The following is a 26,880-nucleotide window of genomic DNA, read 5'->3' as shown; positions in this document are numbered from 1 at the left end:
GGAAATTTTTTAACTTATGGGTCAATGTCAAAGCAAAGTTCTTTGAACTTATGAAGTTCTTTTCATTCTAATGTCCATTATTTAAGCAGGGCCCTTTGAAATGGTGACTTTCCCAATTTTTTTCTAGTTATTAATGTACATTGTACAACTACGAACATACACCTGAAATTAAATTTATGCAAGTTCAACTCCCATGAATACTTTCAGTACTTTGATTACAATGACCATTTGCATTTATTCATTCATTATGCAATTAAGTTTGGTTTTTATACTTTTCAAAAGTTGAAACTTAAAAGGATTGATAGATTAAAGCACTTTTATTCCATGCTATTGAATTTGTTGTGTCATTTTAACATATAATGAAATCAAACAAACTCTACTAATACAACTTATACTGATTATTTTATTCAAACAAGAACAGAAAACAGTGAGCGCTTCAGGCGATGAACATGACAACAATCAACAGCACAAACTGACACGTGCATGTCTCTAATGAACAGTTTGAAGGTCACTCACACAGAAAGGTCAAGGTCAACATATACATATCACATAAAACGTTTCCAGGAATTTGCACATTTGGCATTAATTGTACATGACCTTTTTAGGGTATGGTTGACCCACCCTCACACGGAGATTCCAGTCTATAACAATGTGGAAGCACATACAGGCATGGTCCTATACAAATACTGACTGTAAACAAATGCTGACTGGGCAGTTGTCATGGTGATGACCTCAGTAGTCACGGTAACCTCCTCTCTGACTGACTGCTTTTTTAATTTTTTCCAACACTAATGGAATATTCTGTTTGTAAAGCCGTTCGTTACTGAGGTCAATATATGAGAACTTGGACAGGATTTTTCTCACCTGCTCAGGTGCACTCTCCTGGGGGGAGAATCTGAGTAGGACAGGAATGACGGGCTTGTTGAAAGTCTCAGCCAGGGTGAGGTCCTTCTTACAGTTGTCACTCTGGAGGTACTTTGGGGTGATACAACTCAGCACCACTGAGGCTGCCTTCATGTTCCTCTGGATCTGACTCTGAAGGGTCTCTGACCCTCCGTCGTGGAGCCCCACCCCGCTGCGGCTGGACTTGCTGCTGTGACCCCTGGGGGGTAGGGTGATGGACACGTCGGCCCAGCACTGCAAGCTGTTGTTCTCCAGCAGCTGTTTGATGTCCTCCACCTTACCCTGCATGTCCCATTGGTAGCTTATGAATACCTGGGGGTCACCTTCACTGGGCGTTCGCGACACCACACCATCTGAGGGGGGAATAAAGAAACAGTCAAAACTAAAAGAACATAGGGATCATGGCATACATTGAATTGCTAGTGTGATCCTTTACAATAGTGGTAAATCAATTAGTGATTTTACAGAGGGTTCATATTTACAACTTAACCATTCTTCCTACCAGAGAAACTGAATTTAAAACTGTTTATATTCTAGCTTTCCACCATGGAAATACTTACTGTGCAGCCACTTATATTCCCCAGAGGGAACTCACAATATAGCCACCCCTTTCCAAAAGGAAACACTTTCTGTATAGCCATATTTTTTCCTTTCAGGGAAAGAGTTCTATACAGCCACCTTCACTCCCTACCCCCTCCTGATGAGAATACTACTATAGGTTAAATACTAACTACATAGCCCCTCTTCCTCAATAGTAAGGCCCATTTTATAGCTACTTTACCCCTAGGATACACTATATTGGTATAACTACTCCACAATTTAGGAAAAGACCAATTATATTACAAATATTCCTCCAGGGAAAGTATCACATATATCCACTCTCCCTCCAGGAAGAGGCTTTCTGTACATGTATAGCCTCCCTTCCTCTCAAAAAGAAAACAAAATACTATAAAACCAACCTTTCCCCTGAAGAAAAAACCACTGTAAAGTCACACATCCAGGTGAAAGACTCACTCAAGGTCACAACACCTTTAAATTTTCCACCATAGAAAGACTTAAAGCTACTCTTAATCCAAAGAAAACTCCTGATGAGAAAGGCACTATATAGTCACTTTTCCCCTGGAAAAAGACTCACGTTGTAGATATCCATCCCCAAAACAAAGACTCACCCTATTCTCTATAGCCACTCTTTAACCCTGTAGATAGACTTACTCTACAGCCACTATTTCCTGGGAGAAAGACTCTCTCCTTATCCACCTATCGCTACAGGAAAATGTCTATAAAAAGATCCACTCTTCTTGAGGGGAGAATAAAAGGGGAAGAAGTCTCATTGTGTAACATATATATAGCATATAAACATAATTTTAAACATGCAATCGAGTGAAGTTTTAGGTAATTTTTCTCTTTTCATATATTACCGGTATATCTAGATACTAACTTCTGGAGTAGGCTAGCATCTCAAGCGGTTTGAGTCCCTCAGCCATTTTGTTGAGGTAGGACTGTTCCAGCACCACCCCAGGGACCCGCCTAAGGGGCTTGATGTGGTGCTCCAGGACGTCCAGACTCTCGTTGTACATCTTGGTCTCAAAGTCTACCGCTGGGCACTCACCTACAAACATCAGACATAGTACAATACACCACTCAAACAACTCTACAAACAGCAATAAAGTGTTCAAATCATGATACACAAGTACATGTTTTACAAGTTTGATACATATATATATATACATGCATCTTTACAAGCCAAGATTTTCTGATCCATTCTGTTCAGATCTAAAACCCTTCTGGCTTGCAAGAATGATATATTTGTGAAATGGAGTAAAAGACCTTGGGTTCAAATCCTGATAGCAGCAAATTAAGGTTGTCAACAAATAGGGAGCAATTGCATGTGCATACAACATTTCAATTAAGGTGCAGCAAACTTATATATTGCAAACAGTTTGGCAAAGGAAAAAATCATAGTTAAAATTACATACCCAACACAGCTTTAAGAGAGGCCCTCAACGTGGACCAAACATTCTTAAACATGGCCGACACAAGCTTCTTGCCCAGCCAATCAGCAAACAGGACTTCATGAAACACAAATGGTGACCCTGTGGCTGCCTCAGTCAGAAGTACGATCACCTGTGTTGCCATGGCAACCTGTGGTCCATTTATCTGCAGGAATTCCTCTTTGGATCTTCCCAGCTTTACGCTGTCATGATGGATAACCTAAAATATTAAAACATGCAGTTTTGTACGGAATGTCTTCATTGTAATCTGTCATAAACCCAGTACCTACAAGTAGCTGGATAGATGTACAATTTGTAAGTGTTGGAATACACACATCTGATCTTGTATGTGTCAATTTTTCTTTAAATTTCCAAAATTGCGTTCCTTTAACATTGACGCAATCCAAGTATTAATTAAGTTACTACTAATACTTTGATGGAATACAAATTGCGCAATTAATCAGAATACTTTTTGCATTCCATATCTATATGTTATATCAACCAAATATATTAATGCAACGGAATTTAAATACAAAAAACCCCAGGTATTGGAGGATAACATACGTACGTTAAAACGTAAAACACATTGATCTATATCTTTACACAGAAATGGTCTATTTCATTCAATTGACATGCTTGAGCATTAATTAATCAAACATTTGGTCACCCTGAACAGATTGTTTATACATCAGATTTTGCAAAGTACAGAATGTATTTCACTGTTTATAGGATTGTAAAATGAGCAATCATTTCTCCTTGCTCATTCTTCAAAAGGGACACATTTAAATCTCCCGAACAGCTTGATCTAATAGAGATTTTATTTGTCATTGTAAGGAGAATGTGGGGATTATCTTGATTTCATTCAAATAAAATCACTACATGGTAGTGCTTTCAATATAATGGTATTTTTTACAACTGTCGGTGGTGGGGGGGGGGGGGGGGGGTAATATGTATAGGATCTGCATGCAGGTCTTAAGTTCAAACCCAGGCCAAATCAGAGGTAATTAATTTGCTAGAGTATGGGAATTTCTCTTTGATTTACATATATTATATATATTTTTTTTACTATGGGCAGGCATGTCTCTTCTTTATAGCTCTGACTATATACATGCTTTAATAGCTTGATCGGTAGAGTGCTGGTGTATTGCCAGGAGATCCTGTGAGAGAACATCTGTCTCTGTTTTATATATACTGGTACCATTCGATCCCCAGAGTCTATTCACTTTTCCTTGTGAATTTGGTAAATTTTGCATTTAAGAAATTGATAACTTTTGATAACAATTAATATAAATTTTTTAATTAGGTTTGTGTCGCATGCTATGTACATTTTTGTTCTTAAATTAATATTTATAATATATCAAAATTATGTCTGAAAATTCAAGTTAGTTGCACAATATCTCATGTGCTTACAAATTTTATATTTAAGTAGAGCTGCATGAGTTATAAAAAATGTATGCAATGTGGAACAGAAATTGAAGCAATAATTCATATAACCATCAATTTCATAGTAAAGGGTTTAGAAATCTTCATACTATGCATTAAATGACATCCATAGAGATATTGAGGAGTTAATAATAAAACTAGGGCCTTAAATCAAAAGACGGTCGAATCAGTCACAGGATAAAAGCATTCCAAACAAAGGCTCCAGTGAATCTAATTTACAGGCCGTTGTCAACACAGAGAGAGCTTCACATGCAATGTAGAAGGCTCGGTTATGTGTTGTAAATTACATCTACCAGTGTTATAGTGGTGCTTTATGGATCCAATGAAAGGCTTACATTGTAAGCATGCACACCAGATAATCACATTTACATGCTAGTTCTCTGTAAAGTACAGAATATAGCCAAAATATCTAAACTATTAGCCAGCATTTACTATATAGTAAAGGAAATTCTAAATGGCTCTTAATTCAATTATCGTAAATACAGAAATCAATCAGCACCAAGTTACAAAACCATATAGTCTCTATATGATAAACATTCTCATTAATATAAGGGGGGGGGGGGGGTAACTTCCTCAACATAGAATTAAATGAAGAATTATTAAGTGCCAATCTCCAGTAACTCACAATAAGTACCAGTAATTGGTTTGATTAAATACATGCAAATTTAAATACTGATAAGATTAAGGGAAATTAATGGGTGTAGATCATTAACTAACCACTGAATGTGACCAACAAGCCAAAAGTCAATTAATCTCAATTGTTAATTAGATGGTGACAAATGATCTCTTTTAATGCAGCATGGTTTTAAAAAATATTCACAGTCCACTTTGCAGCAATCAAGCAGCTTACAAATTTTAAACCTGAATAAAATCAAGTTGTCCACATTATTACTTTACCCAAATTTTAAATAAATATGTATTTTCATAACAATTAGAGCTGTCAATGTTCTTGTGTATTCATGCATGCATGTCACATGCATAGCGACATGTTTACAATATCTTATATACAGTAGTACATTAAATACCTGCTCATAGTTTTGATAAGGGTGGGACAATACACAATACACAGACATTGATAAAAAGTTATACAAAGCATATCGAGATCTTGATAGTTCAATATATTGAACAATATATTTTTCTTAAAGATTAATAATTAAACATCATTTTATTTATGACATAGGCGTCGGGACCGGGGAAGCTAGGGGGGGCTTAGCCCCCCTACTTTTTTTGCAAAGTTATACCTAACCATTAGAAACATAGCATGATAGAGGGTTCAGCCCCCCCACTTTTTCTCGCAGGAAAGATTAGCCCCCCCACTTTCAATTTGCTTCCGACGCCAGTGTATGATACATAAATATCACAATGGCAAATCACCATATCAATATGAACTGTTAAAAATACTTCACGAGATGTATGTATTTTACCTGCAAGTTTTTCTTCTTGAGGTCCGCTTTGATATTCTGGGCCAGTCTGACGTCAGTCGGGTCGTAGATGAGATAAATCACATCAGGTTTGGATCGCTGAGTGCGCGCGCGGAGGTGCCAGTTGTCCGGCTGCCTGTGCTCGCGGTCCAGCGTCTGTAGGATCTGCTGCATCACCTTCTTACGTACCACACGGCTGTCAATTCCGAGCTGGTGGATCATATCTTGGTCCGTGAGGGACATCAATAGGAACCCGTCCACCATGCACTCGGCCAGACTCTGGCGGTAGAACTCCTTGATGCCCAGCTTAAACAGCCACTCCTGGAGGTCATTTACACTCCACTGACAGATCTTCTTACGTTTGTACTCCCCGGTGAATTCCGTGTCTGGTGGGGTGTGGGGGGTGGGGGGTGAGTGTATGGAGGCGTACTTCTCTAGCTCCTCCATTATAGACCCTATCACCACTGAAGTCTTCTCGGCAAGGCTCAGTTTATGATTATCCGGTGAGGTTAATTCCACCACATCCTTAACTAACAGATTAAACTCTTTTGGCATTTCAGTTTTTTCTAAAGAAGAGAACATTACTGGAAATATTGCAACTGATGTTGGGTCCACTTTGAGTCTCTCCACAAGAGTTTTACCCTCATACACCGACACAGGGCACATAAAGTAACTGTCTGACAAAATCAAAATTGCAGCACGGCACTTTTCAATTGCTTCCATACGCATGGAAAACCAACAGGGGCTGTCCGTATTTTTTTCGTCTTTATCGAACCAAATGTCTTCTGCCAGATTATTTTCCTTTAATTGGCGCACAGTTTCCACCACAAACTTTCGCTCTGTGAAGCCTGCATCAGGGGAGTAAGAAATGAAGATTGTTTTCTTGAGTTTCTTTGACTTGCCGTGGTTTGGGGGGTTCTCCTTTTTGCCGCCACCTTGTACATTACTCCCCTCCCTCTGCACTGACTTGGGCGGGTCCTTGACCCGCTCCGGCTGAGATCGAACGTTGGATACCGAGTCAAACTGGTTGATGTCTTCAGCGTCATGGCCAGTCCTGCCTCTCATCTCGTCAGGATCCATGGCCTCTTGTTTCACCATTTGTCGAAGTCTGCGCGCTATCTGAGCTTCAACATGATCATGAATTTAACAACCGACAGCTAATCTTCCATTCATCTTTATCTTCCATAGATATATTTGTCACCTTTTACACACAGTTATTACCATAAAACATTTCTCCGACTTTTGTGCACATGCAGTAAAACAAAATTAGTAAACCGGGCACCTGCTCCATGCATAGAAACCAAACATTGTTTACTATAAGGCCGCTTAGGCACTGACGCATAACGCGATCGCTTAGATCAAATTAAATAGCACTTCATTACCTACGTCGGCAGGTATCTTGATAATTTATCACCATTAATCACAGAATTTAATCTTTTTCTTGTTTTCATGTTTCTGGTATGCATTTTATAAGATCTGGTCTCATAACGATACACGTCTGACGAGAGAGGATCTTGAGGGGCGCCGCGAACAAGATTGCCTCCACGTCAATTGTGTGTGGGGGGGGGGGGGGGGGGGGGCAACTCTGTGCTAATTCACTTTTTATGCGTAAATTTAAGAAAAAATGTTAGCTGCGAGGAAAAGCGTGTTGCCATATGCCTGAAAACACACATGCCGAGCCCCTCCCCCTCCCCCCTCTCTCTCTCTCTCTCTCTCTCTCTCTCTCTCTCTCTCTCTCTCTCTCTCTCTCTCTCGTATACAATTAAAATTAGATTTGTAAATCCGCTAATAAAGATATGCTTGTATATAGCGTATCGCAGAGGAACGGTTTTAGAAGTCTAATTAACGTTAAGATTGTCTCTCTGAATTTGAATTAACCTTGTGAAACTACTAAGAGCCTTTTGTCATACATCTTCACCAATTAAGGGCCCCCAAGGGGCAACATGAAGATTGTACATACAGCATCCAATGTACATAAAACATGAAAAAAACATGTACAAGAGGGAAAAAGTTGGATGATTGAAAGAGCTAGGGCAGACATGAACATTTAATAAGTATATATATGTATGTTTTCATACACTCAACACAGTGTCTAATCTGTATATATTTATGTTTAACACCATACATAAATATGTCAAAATACAAATGTTCATAGTATAAATCTCATAACCGGTTTTTGAAACATGATTGGTAATGAATATCTCATGTGTGGATCTAGGGAGGGGGGGGGGGGGGTGCTATAATAATTATATAAAGGGGTACGCTTGATATTATGAAAAGTAACAGAAGCTGTCAATTTGACTGTTCGTTTAGCCCATGTGCAATTTTATACAACGAACTTAATGACCGTTTCATGGAAAGACCACTGTTGACAACCGATTGGAGACAAATATTAAAAAAAATACCGAACTCATATCATAATACAGGTACATGTAACACGGTTACCTAGTGAAACATTAGCCAAACACCAATCGAAGTTAAAGTTGAAAAAAATAGCAAACACTGAAATTGGTTTTTAAAAATGAGAAATATGGTTGCTTGAAAAGAAATTTCTAAGTTAGATAACTTCTGTAAAACAAACTGAAACTTAATCTGAATTCTCTTACATTGTTAAGTGTTTCTAAAATTTCTTACATGTAATAAATAAGATAATCATAAAACTAATGGTATAAAATGACCATGGATCAAACTTGTTTGTAATAGTATAAGATGATGATAGATCTAACTTCAAGTTGGTTTCAACCTTGATTGTAAAATTATAACATGACTATGGATTTAACTTGTTTGTAATAGTATAAAATGACCATTGATCTAACTTGGTTGTAAGAGTTAAAATGATCATAGATCTAAAGAGTTAAACCTGTTTGTTTTAATGTTTGCAGACGACACCGTTATATTCGCAAATTCACCAGATGAGCTCCAAACTACTCTAAATTCCTTACACGAATATGTTACTATATGGAACTTAACTGTTAACACCGATAAAACCAAAACATTAGTATTTAGAAAAGGAGGAGCCATATATCATTCCTGGACGTACAACAATGAACTTCTGGAAAATGTTGATTCCTTTAATTATTTAGGATTGTGTTTGAACTATAACGGCAAATTTAATGCAACTCAAAAGAAACTAGCAGACCAGGGCAGAAAAGCACTTTTTGGATTAAACCGAAATCTTCAGAAATTTGAATTTAACGCAGAAACCCGGTGTCAACTATTCGATATATATGTTGGAAGTGTAATTTCATATGGAAGTGAGATCTGGGGTTTTCATAAATCACCAGAAATTGAGCGTTTACATCTTTCATTTTGTAAGAATGTTCTTGGTGTTAGACGTAATGTGTGTAATTATGTGATCTATAGTGAATTAGGTCGACGTCCGCTTATTTTACAAAGAAAATTGAAAATTATGAAATACTGGTGTAAATTACTAGAAACAGAAAATTGTATTTTAAAATCGTCTTATAATTACTTACGAAATAGTGCTGAGAATTGTGCAGCTTCTAGTGTCAATTGGGCAAGAGATGTCAAAAATGAGTTGTTTCATGTGGGTCTAGGAGAATTCTGGATTGGACAGCAGTCACTTATTCCTTGTCAGTTTTTACATATATATGAGAATAGAATTTCTGATATTTACATGCCAGAAAGCAATGCCTTTATGGAAAATTCTTCAAAGTGTATTTTGTACAGATATCTTGCAAAACACAATTATTCGAAAATCCAATCATACCTAACAAAACCAATCCATAATAATCTTAAGACACATATTTCTCGCATAAGACTGTCTTTACATTGTTTAAATATTGAAACAGGAAGATACCAATGTAAAAACAGGCAGGCTAGATTATGTGATGTTTGTGATACTCAACAAATCGAAGTTGAGTTTCATTTTATTCTTCAATGTCCAAAATATTACAATTTACGAAAAACATATATAAGCGAGTACTATTTCAAGTCTCCAAGTACATTTAAATTACTTTAGTTGATGGGCTCTGATCACGCATCTACCTTGGTTGGTCTTGCTAAATATATTAAATGTGCTTTGTTGGTCCGAGATAACTGACTGTCAGATTGCACGAAACTCATCCAGTGTGTTTGGGAGACATGTTCTCTTGTGTGTTGGCGTGTGTTTGAGATTTATACTGTGCCTTAGATATGTGTGACGCTTGTTGACTTTTAAAACACTGTATTTTCAATTAGTATATAATTGGTGCATTTAAATTGTTGTGGAACTGTGGAACACTTGACGAGGGGTTTCACCCCCCATTTTAGACTCCAAGGAGTCTGTTTGTATTGTAATGTATTGTATGGATTGTTGTAAACTGATGGGCTGTATTGCCTAAGGTTAAATTTATGAATAAATATATAACTTGACTGAAATAGTATAAAATGACAATGGATCTAACTCGTTTGTAATTGTGTAACATGACTATATAGATCTGTCTTGGATGAAATAGTATAAAATGACCATAGATCTTACTTGTTTCAAATTGTATAAGCTGACCATAGTTCTAACTTAGTTGTAATTATATGTAAAAACGATCATGAATCAAACTTACTTGTAATACATGTAGTATTAGATGACCATAGATCTATACCTTTTTGTAATAGTTTAAGATGACCATATATCTACCTTGTTTGTATTTGTATAAGAAGATCATGGATCTAACTTGTTTGTTTTGGTCTAGGATGACCATCACGGACAAATTGAATACCTTGCTTATATTTCTATACATTGTAATGATAATTTTTGATATACATTTGTGTATCTTCGCTTCAAAGCCATTATATATGCTTTTAATCAGGGATATGACACATACATAGAACAGCCGTATTAACTTGTCTTTTAGTTCGCTTCCGCGACTAAATATATAGTGCCAGAAACAATTATTTTTCACAAGTCATATCAGATTGGTTTCGTAAGTTAGAACGTTTCATTAACCTTACAATAGTAAATCTATTCTAAACGCTTGATGATTGTTTACTTGTGCTCATGAATACGCCGCCGTGATCAGGTCTGGTGTGTTATTGAACAATGAACATCACATATATCCAATGCAAACATAACGGGAAATATACACTGAACGTAAATATATCTATTTGCATGCTTTTTTTTGGAGAGAACGTTCTGTAATTAGCATGTTATATCTAGAACTAAAGACTTCATTCCTCTTATCAAACCTACATTCTGTATTGCTCAATATTCATATTCACTTCTGTCAAAATAACATGCTAGCAAAGTAAACATAGATTGCAGTAATGACAAATACATTTCTACATGTAAACATTGCATTTTTACGATTAATCAACCTAAGTTAAGTCGTCTGCGTTGTCCTCAAAAAATGATTTTATTGACACAAGACATGAATTATGAAAATACAATGTACCATATACATAGTTTGGTGCAGACACTATATTTTGAATATAAAAACACCTTGCTATGCAATATTTTACATTGATGTGTTTATCATCCTGGAGGGCGTGGTTTTATTAGTCACGGGGAAATATCATTTTTTATCGAAAGTGTTTTGACTAATAAAAGAAAGTATAATAAGCATTGATCTTATCTAATCTAAATTCAATTTTAATATTTGAATAAAGCAGCCCATATAAAATTGCCAGTGACATCCCGGTAGACATTCATTGGCAGTAACATCCGGGTAGACATTCATTGGCAGTAACATCCCGGTAGACATTCATTGGCAGTAACATCCCGATAGACATTCATTGCTGGTGAAATCCCGGTAGACATTCATTGGCAGTAACATCCCGATAGACATTCATTGCCAGTGAAATCCCGGTAGACATTCATTGGCAGTAACATCCCGATAGACATTCATTGCCATTTACATCCCGGTAGACATTCATTGCCAGTAACATCCCGGTAGACATTCATTGCCAGTAACATCCCGGTAGACATTCATTGCCAGTAACATCCCGCTCTACATTCATTGCCAGTAACATCCCGATAGACATTCATTGCCAGTGACATCCCGGTAGACATTCATTGCCAGTGACATCCCGGTAGACATTCATTGCCTGTAACATCCCGGTAGACATTCATTGCCTGTAATATCCCGGTAGACATTCATTGCCAGTCACTCCCGATAAACATTCATTGCCAGTAACATCCCGGTAGACATTCATTGCCTGTAACATCCTGGTAGACATTCATTGGCAGTAACATCCCGGTAGACATTCATTGGCAGTAACATCCCGATAGACATTCATTGCCAGTGAAATCCCGGTAGACATTCATTGGCAGTAACATCCCGATAGACATTCATTGCCATTTACATCCCGGTAGACATTCATTGCCAGTAACATCCCGGTAGACATTCATTGCCAGTAACATCCCGGTAGACATTCATTGCCAGTAACATCCCGGTCTACATTCATTGCCAGTAACATCCCGATAGACATTCATTGCCAGTGACATCCCGGTAGACATTCATTGCCAGTGACATCCTGGTAGACATTCATTGCCTGTAACATCCCGGTAGACATTCATTGCCTGTAATATCCCGGTAGACATTCATTGCCAGTAACTCCCGATAAACATTCATTGCCAGTAACATCCCGGTAGACATTCATTGCCTGTAACATCCCGGTAGACATTCATTGCCTGTAACATCCCGGTAGACATTCATTGCCTGTAACATCCCGGTAGACATTCATTGCCTGTAATATCCCGGTAGACATTCATTGCCAGTAACTCCCGATAAACATTCATTGCCAGTAACATCCCGGTAGACATTCATTGCCTGTAACATCCTGGTAGACATTCATTGGCAGTAACATCCCGGTAGACATTCATTGGCAGTAACATCCCGATAGACATTCATTGCCAGTGAAATCCCGGTAGACATTCATTGGCAGTAACATCCCGATAGACATTCATTGCCATTTACATCCCGGTAGACATTCATTGCCAGTAACATCCCGATAGACATTCATTGCCAGTAACATCCCGGTAGACATTCATTGCCAGTAACATCCCGGTCTACATTCATTGCCAGTAACATCCCGATAGACATTCATTGCCAGTGACATCCCGGTAGACATTCATTGCCAGTGACATCCCGGTAGACATTCATTGCCTGTAACATCCCGGTAGACATTCATGGCCTGTAATATCCCGGTAGACATTCATTGCCAGTAACTCCCGATAAACATTCATTGCCAGTAACATCCCGGTAGACATTCATTGCCTGTAACATCCTGGTAGACATTCATTGCCTGTAACATCCCGGTAGACATTCATTGCCTGTATCATCCCGGTAGACATTCATTGCCTGTATCATCCCGGTAGACATTCATTGCCTGTAACATCCCGGTAGACATTCATTGCCAGTAACTCCCGATAAACATTCATTGCCAGTGACATCCCGGTAGACATTCATTGCCTGTAACATCCCGGTAGACATTCATTGCCTGTAACATCCCGGTAGACATTCATTGCCTGTAACATCCCGGTAGACATTCATTGCCTGTAACATCCTGGTAGACATTCATTGCCTGTAACATCCCGGTACACATTAATTGCCAGTGACAGCTTGATAGACATTCATTGCCAGTAACATCCCGCTAGACAAAGCGAGTTGAGCTAATAGAGCTGAATTAGTTTAGGATTTTGAACCATTTTAACAAGAGCTTGGACTTTGGGTAGATGTGTCAAACAGCGATGTGACGTACGCAAGTCTATTTCGTTACTGCCAACTCAGCCATTGCTCTTTGACTTCAACAAGATTTGTCTGGCTATGCAATCGGTTTATATTTATCTTGACACCGCGTCATTTTTTAAAACTTGTTTTGACGCAAGAACTATATAGCTTAGTCCAACTGAATGTCCAAGGTCTTGTTAAAATGGTTCAAAGGAGGCTGGATGGTTATGGCCATGTAGACTATATCAATCTCCTCGAGAATAAGAGTATTGGATATAGATACAGGAAAATATTCAAAATTTAAAGCTAAACTATTTGGATATGGTTTTTTTTTTACCAAACCAAAAATTGCAAAAATGTTATCTTATTTTCTTTCAAAGTTTAAGGTAGATCTGTCAATAAATAGGATAGACAATTTGTTGCACATCAAGCTACCTTAATATGACAGATTAGAATCTATGCTTTTTGATTGAATCGACAGTTGTTTCTTCAATAAGAAAGGAAGTCGTAAAAATGCTTACCTTGTCATCGGAAATCTGAAAAATTATTTTGTTAAGAACCATTCTGATCTGATTGCACATACAAGTACTCTGACCTTGACATTAAAAAGATGCTTGAGTTTCTGATAGACAACATCTATGTAGTTTTTGGAAATCAAGTCTTTAATAATATGTTGGAATTCTTAGGGTACCAATTGTGCCTCATTGTTAGCAGACCTATATTTGCATTCTTATGAAGCAGAATTTATTCAAAAACTTGTACGTGAAAAAAATAAATCACTCGCTGTGGTAAACAATTGTTATTTCCATACTTACGTCGACTCGATATATCCCAGTGAACTTGAAATAAAAGATACTACAGAGTCTGCGTCATCTGTTTCATATTTGGATATTTTACTGGAAATGGACATTGATGGTAACCTAACAACAAAACTTTATGAGAAACGGGATGACTTCAATTTTTCTATAGTCAACTTTCATTACTTATGTAGCAATTTACCTTCATTACATGCGTATGGTGTTTTTGTCTGTCATTTAATTCGATACGCAAGGGCATGCTCTTCGTATGAACAGTCTCTCAGGCGCGGCAAGCAACTAACAAACAAGTTGATAAAACAGGACTATCAACAGTCTCGTTTGAAGTCATCTTTTCGTGAGTTCTATGGTCGATACAAAGAGCACACGGCGGGAGTGACCGGTCAGCAGAGAATGCCCACTCCTCCTAGGCACCTGATCCTAACTCTTTCTGTTTGGAGGTCCGTGTTCCTCTGCTTTGAATCTGAATGTGTATTTCATTTAATGGGTTTTGAGATGGTTGACGGTTTGTTATTGTCATTTTTTTCATGTATGTAAAGTGCCAAGTTATACACTTTTATCTTGTTTCAAAAAATAATTATGACTTCAACATTTTGACATATTTCTAAGAATTGGTCAAAAATGCAAAAAATGGCACATTTTCTCAAAGTTTTTTGAAGAGGAAAATGTGTCTGCAGCCGTCTCCCACAACAAAATTAATATATTTTATGTGATATCACATAATAAAGTTATTATGTGAGTTTCATCGTGGCGCTGTCCTGCGGGCATATTTTTCTATTCTTCTGCTCATTTTTATGAAAATTACGGGAAAATGCATCGATGTGACGTCACAATTAAACTTGTGAAAGTCTAATCAGGTAACTATTTATAGATTCTTAATTTATGGATATTCTTATGTAAATAAACGTTATATTTCAATTTCCTGAGATATTTTTTTTAAAAATCACTCTAAATATGACAAAAACTATACCTAGTTCTTTGATCTGAAAAGGAGAAAAAAGGATAGGAATGAGGTGAAAAGAAGGATGTTGGATACGGGGGACTGTGATGAGGGGCCTTTATTTATATCAGATATCGATGCTATGTTATTTTAATGTAGACCTATCAGTGATAAATTCAGTTATGATTCTGAAAAATGCAATTAATAACAGGATTAATAATTTAATATTTAGCTGCAATTAAAGCTTTCCTGTGATCAAAGTCTATGATATAAACTACTGAAACAAAATGAAAGTACAAAAAGTACTCGGGTAAGAAAATTCCCATGCCTAAAAATAGTTTACATTGTTTACCTTCAAAATCGAGTCTGTTCCCCCAGGAACGTAAGTATAAACATTGAATTTCTCAACTATCTTTGAAAGTAGTTTCATAACTGCAGGTCATCTGGCCCCTGTCAAGGGCAATGGAAACACAAAGAGTTTGATAAAAGTCTTATTAATATTCTATTCCAAATCATTTATGATGAGTAAAAATTATTGTGAAATCATTTTAGAGTAATATAAAAATATTATTTTGATGATATCCACTGCGTAATTATGATATTATTTTCAAACGTATATAAAATATTTATTAACTAACACTCAGAACACCAATATGTAGGGACAGCCCGCCTTCCCGACTCCAACAAACTTCATTACTTCTTAGGTACCATTAACTCATTCGTTGTTCTTCATTCAACATTATACAACATAAAATTATTTAATTGCCACAAATTTGCGTATCTTTGAAACAGATTTTCATTAAATCAACGAAAATGAAGCCTGTGTATACAAATGAAACCAAATTATGTATGTTAAATTTATATATTCAATTTCTTAATAATGACAGGTGTGAAGAAATGCAACAATTGTCAGAGTCTGTGTTTTATGGACTGTGTGAGAAACTTGGGACCTCACAACAGGTCGCTATCAGAAGAGAGAAAAAAGACATCAAGGAGTTGGTGGTGAGTCGAGCGAGGGGACATGATGAGAGCACTGAGAGGGTGGGTGGAAGTAGGCGAGAAGGATTCAGACTGAAATCATCAGATTTAGATTGTATGATGTGGCTAAACAACCACCGAGTGATCATGGACATGTCTCAGTTTGAATTTTACAACAGAGCTAAAACAACCTTGATTCTCTCTGACAGTTCTGGGAGTCCACCAGGATTCGCTTTACTTCGACTTCTGACACAGACAGACAACAACAACTGACAGTGATGTCCTTGATGCATGTGTCAAAATGAACAACAGAGTCTATATATCTAGTTCTATGTACAGACAATTAACTTGTTCATCAGAATTTCCTAACTCTTTAGTACACGGACCCTGTGGGAGTGGTATTGTAGCAGGGAAAAAATATGACACTGCTTGGTGTTTTGTGTGTGACTTTTGGCCTTCGTTTGCTACATCATGGATAGAAAGAGGTGTCTCATGGCCTGATTCTGAAGTTGTCAATGACATTGTCAGGAATGGATGTCACTTTGTTGCAGTAGGACACCCGTTGGGACCACATGCAAATGAAGAGTGGAGAATTTCTTTCTCTCTTGCAGAATATAAACTTGTGTCATCAATGAACCATTGTCAATTTTTGACATATGGACTGTTAAAACTTTTCTTAAAGGAAGTTATAAATCAGCAATCAGAAGAAACTAGTGAATTGCTGTGTTCCTATCACTTGAAGACGGTCGTTTTCTGGGTAATGCAACAAAACACACTACATCACTGGTGTCCACAAAATTTCCTGGTTGGTTTCTGGGTTTGCTTTTAACTTCTTCTTAAATGGGCGTATGAAGGAGTTGGTCCAAACTTTTTTATTCCTCAAAACAACATGTTTCTGTCCAAAATTTACGGTGCAACGCAAAACATTTTGTTCCTACAGTTACATGAATTATACAGTAGAGGTCTGGCATGTCTTTTAGAGAGTCCATCTATTGGGTCATATATCAAAGATATTCTAAACATTCCAAGAGTTTTTATATGTACGAACGAAGACTACCTTAAATCTGAAGTTGACTATGATTTAGAACTTTTCCAGGAGATAATAGGAAATGATCACACAGTCTCACACAATCTTGAAAGCTGTTCGAGACATCTTGTTGCAGTTGAACACATACTAAATTCACCCTTAACAAGTTATCACGTTCTCATGTTAAAGAAACTAACGGCAACAATCCTGCAAAAAACTGCTTTTATACTACACATGAACACTAAAAGTGGCATTCACAAAGACAATTATAGACAAGACAAAATGTCCTGTAACATGCTAACATTAGCAGCCAAATTTGGGATGATTTCTGACATGTTGTATCTTGCGATATATTTTTACAAGACATTCAGATACAGGGAAGCTATATCTATTATAGAGATAACAAAAGTCAAGTTAGCACAGCCATATCTGATGTATAGGGGGAGTGTAGACCGAGAGAGATATAATGAGGCTGTAGGGGGACAGTCCTGGTCTTCAAAGATGAGGCAGGCTGTTGCATGGGATATCACACTTATTAACAAACTTTGTTATATTAGTGAACTAATACCAGAACAAGAGTCTGCTCAACATAGCAAGTGGCATACATTTAACATCCCAGTGTTTGTTATGTTACACTTCCTAGAGTTCCTGTGTTACAGACTTGTTGATACAACGTTATCACAGGCAGCCTTAAATAAGCTACACATTCTCGTTCACAATAATGAGGAGCTTTATGTAAACAAAGGTTCAAAAGACATTTCTTGGGAAATCCTTGGAATTTGCCATCAGATCACAGGGAACATCCAGGCTGCTAGATTCTCTAACAAACGTTCACTTAAACAGAATCCAGTGAACAAAATACAAACTGTTACACAGAAAAGACTACAGGATATGGTTAAGTCAAATACATGCTCGTTCATACCATGCTAGTAAATACAAATTACGAGACCTATGTCCACTAAAACATTAATGAATTAACTTCTGCGCAAGATTTAAAAACACGAATGTTTAATGACACGTGTGTTAAGACCTTTCATTAAGAGAAATCATCTATAATCTGATCAAACACCTTTTACAAAGATTTACAAATGAAAATCTTTTTTCACAAAAGGGAATATTTTTATAATCAGTTTTATGATGTTTGTTTTTTTTAATTTTACATTTAAGCAAAACTGTATGTAAAACTTTATAATTGGTATATTTTTTCATTTTTTCTCAACGACTATACAATTGTTTGAGTTCCTAATTAATTATTGACCAAAGGGTTCCAAATTGCAAAGATCAAAATAAAAGAAAATTTAAATTCAGCTACTTGTTTTGAAAATGACTAAAATGACTGCGGATGATATTTTTAAATCCTACCCATTTCTAAGTGTATTTTATGTTCACTTTGAAAAGAATTCAACCACTTTTCATCTATTCACTAAAATTTTCTTTAGGCCACAATTGATTGTACCAAGTATTATTCGTGTCTGGAAAAGAATTTGAATAGTTGACATTTATATTGATACCTAGGTACAACAGACGTTCAGTCAAAAATACCCTTTTGAGCTATAAGTGTTCCAAAAAGTAAAGTATTTACAATAAAAAATGCATTTCCATTGAACAAACATTTGAAAATTTAATTGATTTCAGCAGTCAGCATAATTACACATATGTTATACATTTGTATTTAAACTAATTTGTATTTTATGTGTTTTATATTATTGAAAGACAAGTTTGATGAATATGTCTTTTTGCTTATCTTTTTATATCAATAAACACTACGCATTTTTCAGCGTTTTTTAAAGGAAGTAATATATAAACAGTTCTCTGCGAATGACATGTGGCGATAACGAGCTGTATTCAAAATCAAACGTCCAAAGGAAGATACAAAACAGGAGCAGAGCAAACACGGACCACTAACATGTTAGAAGTAGGTTTAGGTGCCTTAAAGAAGTGAGCATCCTCTGTGAAAATCCGTAGACAATTTGGTGATTAATTTGGCCTAACAATAAGTATATAAAACGTCAGTATAAGCATTAGACCTAAATATCTATAAGATATGTTTTGGTAAGTCCCTGTCTATTACTGAGTTAGACAAGTTTCAGAATACATGTATACTGAGAGGAAAGAGGGGAAAGAGGCAAAGAAAAACCCATTCTTCTATTCCAAAGATGTTTATATATTTCACGAAGAACTTGGTTGGTCTTTCATTTTCTTCATTTACATTAATCAGTGGGACAAGTAGTTCTTAAGTGGATGAACAGTTTTTATTATTTCTGTGTTTACAAATGGAAATTTAAAAAAATGGTATAAAAAGTTAATCGAGTGAGTTGGCACCTGTCAAAGCCGATGTGCGTATTTTCTAATGCAAAACCTGGATTGAAATTTTGCTGGTACGCAGAGGTAGCATGTACCATTCCTCAATTAATGATTAAGAATACCGTAAAAAAAAATTTGAATCAGTGTATTTGATGTTAAACATTTAATGTTATGGAAATTAAGAAAAAAACATCTAAACAAGAGGCCCAGGGGCCACATCGCTCACCTGAGCCTTAACTCTGATCAAATTAGCAGTATAGTATCAAAATATCCTGAAATTTTGGGGGACTTTGGGAAGATGGTGATTATAAATATCAGTCTCGTTACAGAGATGCTTGGAATGACATTTTTTCTTAGTAGTTGCGATTTTATTCATTCTTTGTGTTTATAAAGCATAGAAATTGTCAGTTGGATGCTCATTAGGTTTGGAATGGGAAGAAGTTGAACCGTTATCATATTTCCCATCAGCATGCCCTGTCTTTGTTACATATACGTGACCTGTGAATGCATCATACGGTTATGAAAGGATTTTCCTGTTTTCCCAATAACGACAAAGGGCACACGGTGGGTGTGACTGATCACCAGAGGATACTCACTCCTCCATGGCACGTGATCCAACCTCTAATTATTCAAGAGATCCGTTTTTGCTCATCACTTGTTTTGTTTTTTTTATCATTTTTATTTGTTCCTTTGTGTTTTGCTTTTGAACACTGTCCGTTATCACAACATGTCATGTAAGTGTGTCTAAAGATATTATTAAAGTCTAATCCGAGATTTTTCTGACTCTAACCCCCCCTTGTATACACATGTATGATGACACATGAGAGGAATTACATTGGAATAAAAAATGAAGAATTATAAAATAAAGCCTGGATATTGTCGTTTAATTTCTAGTCGTGTATGATTATAATCCTTTAATCTTAGAATGTTAAGGGTATATACCTCTAATATCACAATGAATTATATTAGTGGAATTTATGTATGGGTATGACATTGTGGTCAGTTTTTTTCATCGACTTCGTAATTTGAATTCGGTTAACTTGCCTTGCTTCGCGCTACTTTTTTTATTTTTTACAGAGAAATATTTGTATATTTTATTTTCACCCTTTTCACCCATGTTGCAAGCAGACAAATTCAAAATTTGGCGAATTCCAATGTCTCAACCTATGTTTTGTTAATTACAATTGAGTCTTGAAGTCAAGAAGAGGCAAAACTGTCCGAGTGAGGAAGGGCTAATATTACACTGGTTTAAAATAATTCTGTATACAGTATGCGGTGACATCCTCTTGTACATTTTTCATCCATATTTAAATGTATTTTTCTGGAGATTTAAATTAAACAGTCACCTAATTACTCAATCATATTTTGCCTTACATGAGTAAGAATTTCATCCCTAAGAACACTATCATCTGCTTCTGAAAGTACATTTAAGCTACAGCAAAACTCGAATATAACGAACGTGGATATAGCGAATTTACGGCTATAACGAATTATTATTCATGTTCCGGCAAATTTTTTATATAAACCTATAGAAAATTGATGTATATAACGAACACGGCTATAACGAATTTACGGCTATAACAAAGTAATTTTAAGACCCCCGCTGGCAAAATTTTAACGTATTTTATCATTTTTATCGTTTTCATGGTAAATTTTATACAAACCTTTGTATTACCGGTTAGCTTTGTTGGTTTAACATTTGCAAGTGAAGGCATGTTCTCATCTTTTTTAATATTATATTAATAAATTGATAAAGAGACCTGCTACAAATTACCAAGAAGATAAAATTTCATTAACTGAAGTGGCATTGAATAAAATAGCATGCATCAGCAATGCCAAAGCACAATTATGCTGTAGATCATGACAAGAATTCAAAACGGTAGGTTCTTAGTCTTAGATCAAATAAATGTACTTTCGTTTTGTATTAGATATTCTAGGTTTTGATCGATAGAGAAAACAAAACCAGTAATCTCGTAAGCAATTAAAAAATCAATTTGAGTTTGGTAATTTGTAAAAGCAAGTTAAAAACACACTCACTCCTTGGCCCCCTGAAACTTTTCTATTTAGAAAATGTGTTTTTTGTTGACAATTTTGAAAAAAAACATGCAATAAGAAAATTAGAGCTTAGAGGTTAAATGTTGTGTCTGTTTCTAAAACAGTTATACTTCCGGCACCTGTTAAAGTTTAATTGTCATCCAATAAACACTGTTTGTGCTTAATTTTAATTCATGGATAAACATATTTAAGATTTACACACACTTCAAATGATACATTAATTTTATATCAAATATACCTCATTTTGTGGGATACAATATCTTGCTCATCTTTCATGTTACAATTTTATATTTTGACACTTTTCTTAAATTATTTAGTTTTTTTCTGGATACGTCTTTAAATGTGTTGATAATCAAGATCAATCTTCACTGGACAGCTTTTTACCGTTTATTTGTGCTTCATCCCATCTATAAACTGTCTGAGATGTTTAGCGTTTGCCTGCCTTTAGCTTATACTTGTGAAAAACCAATTCACCTAATGTATCTATCAGTTTTGTATTTGACTGCTAGTTGTCATTTGATGCATATTCTGTATATATATTTGTAATACTGAGTAGGCCACACCTCTTTCTAAAATTCATTAAAACTATCTGAAGTGTAATAATAAGTAAAATCATTACAACACATGTATCATAACAAAGGACTATGTGCGGTATGGTCAAATATCTGCCCCCGATTTCAACCAATTTTTAAATTGTATCGTATAAAAATAAAATCTTCACAAATCATTGTATAGAGGATTCCTATAACTTTGATGTTGATTTTAGTCATCATTGCTCATTCGCTGTTTATCTATGACGTCACCTAAATGACCCAATTCCCGCAAATTTGCAAACAAATGAAAATATTCTCATTTTTGCTCTATATTTTGCATTCGGAAGTATGGAGCGCAGGTCTGCTCAAGTGCGATTTTAATATATGTTTTTCTTCAGATAGTTATACACATTATACTAAAAAATGGTACTTGATCAAGCCTGCGCTCGATGTTTCCTAGTCGAAAAACCATCGGAAAACACCCATATTTTGCCACAAATCATCAATTTATCAAAATAATGCAATCTTCATGACGTCATTTCTACATTATGACGTCACTGTGGTGATAACCTTTTACACATTTATTTCCAACATGATTTAACTATCTTTCACCTTATTTTTAAAGCTCTTTCTTAAACTTTGATTTTGGGGGCAAAAAATGCATAAAACCGCACTTAGTCCTTACCTTAAACTTTTACCAAAACCAATTGTTAGTTACAATTTCTTTTGGTACACTGTACTTTTATTTTTATTTTCATGAAGTATCAACAACGTTACTTTTTGATGATTTTGAAATGGGAAAACGTTTATATCATCAGCCATTTTAAAATAAAAATATCCAACTGTGATAGTTTTATAACTTTTAATAAATAATCAAACAAACATGAGAAAAGGTATTGCTGAAACAGGTATATTGTAATGACAGAAGTGCAGTTGATGATAGAATTCAACGTACGTATAGAATAGGCCTTTTAAAGTTATGTTTAATAATGTCTGAACAAAAGCACATCCAATCAATGCAGCAACATAAACATGCATGAATTAGTTTTAAACTAAATTGATTGCAAGATTAAATACTTTGAATACACGATAGAAAATTTAGTTAAATTATTGCTTGCTTGATTACTATCATTTGTTAAAATTAAAGAAAGGGTTTTGTTCACAAGAGGCCCATCTATTGACATAATGTAAGTGTAAACAGAGGGGTTAAACTCTCTCTCTCTCTCTCTCTCTCTCTCTCTCTCTCTCTTTCTCTCTCTCTTAGCTGCCGGTAATAAAAATCATATGCAATCAGAAACTATTTATAATAACACTACAAAATTTCAACCATCTATTTCTCAAGGAATTATGCACACATGTATTTGCATAAGGTATTTAAACAAACATTTGAAGTGATCAACCCTTTAGAATAAAACGATATGCGAAAATTTCCAGGTAAGAAAATTACCAGGTAAGAAAATTTTCACATCTAATAATAGCAAATGATTTCCAGCATATGTGTTTTTCACCTTCAAGATGGAGTCTGTTCCCTCAGAAATGTATGTGAATACCAGTATTTTAACTTTTTATTTAACAAAACACAACATGTCATACTGACGTAAAAGTTAATATTAATTTCTCAAATATATTCCTTTTAAAATGAAAACAATGAGATTTTATTTGTAGTACATATAGTTTAGGCTGAGGTCATCATTTTGTTAGGTCTGTGGTCGATACAATGACTTTGTCAGCAAATTCAAACTTCCGCTATGTCGAATGCTGACTGACGATTTTTCATACTTATCTTATGCTTATTAAAACTGTTTATTTTAGTCCAACCTACTTTATTGATCGCATAAAAATACCGAATTTCAAATTCGAATGTATAGTTTTGAGGATATTTTTAATGCTTATTCTGTGTAAATATGGAATTCAAACTAAACTTGTTTCTAATTATATCAATACTACAAGTAAACAGAATGTGTTCTTTGATGGTCCAACCTATTAAAGTATTTGTTAATTCAATAGAATTTATCAATCCACTGTCAAAAGGAATAAATCCTGTTCTGGAAAGAGTTTTATCTACAACTAAGCGATGCAATATCTTTAAATCAAAATCTTTTATGGTAAAAACACTTAGATTTTGTTTACATCGATTTCAAATACAAGGCTTTGGGAGAAAAAATATATCTGAAATAAAGTTAGTAAATTAACATTCATGCCAGGCTTTAAAAAAAATCAGTTATTATTGTGTGCATCTGTGAATGTTACTTAAATAACCCATACTTTTAATAACTTTACAAATGGAGAATCAATAATCAGCATTTCTAACAAAGCCGAATTTATAAACATACAGTATATCACTATTGACAGATATGATGGAATGCAGCACATGTCAGAGCCAGTGTTTGAGTGTATGTGTGAGATTGTTGGGACCTCACAACAGCTTGCCATCAGGAGAGAAGCAATGGACATCGGGGATGTGTTAGACAGACAAGTAAAATCTAGTAGTGGGGTCAGGGAGATGATAAGCGGAAGCTTTAGAGAAGGATTTAGATTAAAGCAATCAGATGTTGACTATATGTACTGGTCAAACAATCATCGAGTGATCTTGGACATGTCCCAGTCTAAGTATTACAACACAGACAATACAACCTTGATTCTCTCTGACAGTTCTGAGAGTCCACCAGGATTCACTCTACTTCAGTTACTGACACCATCAAGAGACGAAGATATTCAATCAGCATGTACCAAAGTCAAAGACAGAGACTATATATCTAGTTCTGTATACAGGCAATTAACTTGTTCTGCAATTCTTTCTAATGCGACTGAACATGGACCCTGTGGTAGTAGTTCTATGCCAGGTGGACAGGAATATGACACTGCCATCTGTTTTGTTAGTGACTTTTGGCATCCGTCTGCCTCCTCATGGATAAACAGATGTCACTCATGGCCTGATCCTGAAGTTGTTGATAATATTGTCAGAAATGGATGTCACTTTGTAGCAATAGGCCACCCATTAGGACTCCATGAAAAGAATGAATGGAGAATCTCATTTTCGCAGGCAGAATTTAAAATTGTGTACTCAATGAACCATTGTCAGTTTCTAATTTATGGATTGCTAAAACTATTTTTAAAAGAAGTTATCAATAGGCAGTCAGACAAAAACAATACCCGGCTGTGCTCTTATCACATGAAGACAGCAATATTTTGGGCAATTCAGCAAAACACATTATCACAATGTTGTCCACAAAATTTCCTGGCCAGTTTCTGGGTCTGCTTTAAACTCCTCCTTAAATGGGTGTATGAGGGGGTCTGCCCCAGTTTTTTCATACCGCAAAACAACCTGTTTAGTACAAAGATTTGCGGCTCTGCACAACACCATTTGTTCCGACAGTTACATAAATTGTACAAGAATGGTCTGGCCTGTCTGTTACAGAGTTCCTCTATCAGGTTCTATCTCATGCTTGTCGATTCCAATATTGGAGCTTCTATCTTTAAAGATAAATGTATAGTCATATCTGAAGTTGACTTTGATTTAGAACTTTTCGATGAGGCAAATCGTATTGGTAACACACTCACACCAGATCTTCACAGATGTGCCAAATATCTACACATAGTAGAAATGTTGATAGGTTCACGCCTTAGAGGAAATCAAGTTGTCACTTTACAGAGATTCACATCAATGATCTTTCAGTTCACTGCTTTTATATTGCACAACAAATTCGTTAGCACGTGTGACAACAAGCAGATGTATATTGCAGACAAAATATCCTGTCATATGCTAAAACTAGCTGCCAATTTTGGGTGTGTCTCTGATATGTTGTACATTGCAATGTATTATTACAAGACACTCAGATACAGGGAAGCTTTATCTGTTATAGAGTTGATAAAGATCAAATTAGCACAGCCATATCTGATGTATAAAGGGCATGTGGACAGAAAGAGGTATGCTGAAGCTATAGGGGGACAGTCGTGGTCTAAAAAGATGAGAAATGCTATGGCAAGGGATATCAAACTTGACAATTCTATCTGTTATATCAGAGAACTAATACTAGAACAACAGTGTTCCCTGCAAAATGAAGTGCCTGCAATATTTATTCCTGTGTTTGTAATGTTACACTTCCTAGAGTTCTTGTGTTACAAATGCATTGATTCAACATTATCAAAAGCAGCTCTAAATAGGTTACAGGACCTTGTCCACAATGATCAGGGAGTCTTTGTACCTGAAATATTTAAAGACATTTCCTGGGAGATCCTGGGGATCTGTCAACAGATTGCGGGGAACTCCCAGGCTTCTTTATACTCATTGAGTCAGTCACTTAAACAGTATCCACACCATGAAATACAAACTGCTACACAGGGGAGACGAAACTTTAGAATGTGGTTCAATATTGTCAAATCTTTACTAGTAAATAAATGACATTTGAAGAAAGTTATCAGTTCCAATGCTATTTAAAGTCATCATAGAATGTTGTCTAATTACCTGTACGTGTGTGCTTATCTATTAAGTCATGTTGTTTTGGGACTTTTATATAAGGTTTTTTTTCTTGTCAGAGTTTGACAGCTCTTCATTTTAAAGGCTTAAAAATGAAATCTTTAACTAGAAAATTTTTGTGTGTAGGTCAACAAAAATAGCTTTGGCTAGAACTAGGTACAGTTTCAGTCATATTTTGCCCTGTTTTAGAGTAATTTTTAAAAATATCACAAAAAATGGAAATGTAACATTTATCTACACAATAAAATTCATAAAATAAGGAATCTATAAATAGTGAATACTGATAAGACTTTCACAAGGGTAATTGTGACGTCACAAACAGTGCATTT

At 35.7% G+C, this 26,880-nt stretch overlaps 2 protein-coding genes and 1 pseudogene across 2 annotated transcripts; 2 read left to right on the top strand and 1 right to left on the bottom strand.

Annotated features, from left to right (window-relative positions):
* Positions 1-383: 383 nt before the first annotated feature.
* Positions 384-7,098, bottom strand: LOC128167516 (uncharacterized). The gene is made up of 4 exons (XM_052833276.1): positions 5,762-7,098; positions 2,880-3,114; positions 2,342-2,512; positions 384-1,256 (listed from the first exon to the last, which is right to left on the bottom strand). Exons 1-4 carry the CDS (start codon positions 6,854-6,856, stop codon positions 733-735), a joined length of 2,025 nt encoding a protein of 674 aa, XP_052689236.1. The 5' UTR covers positions 6,857-7,098; the 3' UTR covers positions 384-732.
* A 6,526-nt stretch (positions 7,099-13,624) lies between these two features.
* Positions 13,625-18,876, top strand: LOC128166059 (uncharacterized; annotated as a pseudogene).
* Positions 18,877-23,589: 4,713 nt separating this feature from the next.
* Positions 23,590-26,476, top strand: LOC128164488 (uncharacterized). The gene is made up of 2 exons (XM_052828334.1): positions 23,590-23,612; positions 24,427-26,476. Exons 1-2 carry the CDS (start codon positions 23,590-23,592, stop codon positions 26,474-26,476), a joined length of 2,073 nt encoding a protein of 690 aa, XP_052684294.1.
* The last annotated feature ends 404 nt before the right edge of the window (positions 26,477-26,880 follow it).

The sequence above is a fragment of the Crassostrea angulata genome, chromosome 10 (assembly GCF_025612915.1).
Source record: "Crassostrea angulata isolate pt1a10 chromosome 10, ASM2561291v2, whole genome shotgun sequence".
NCBI lineage: Eukaryota > Metazoa > Mollusca > Bivalvia > Ostreida > Ostreidae > Magallana > Magallana angulata.
The sequence above is the reverse complement of the archived record's forward strand: the minus strand, read 5'-3'. Positions and strand labels throughout refer to the sequence as shown.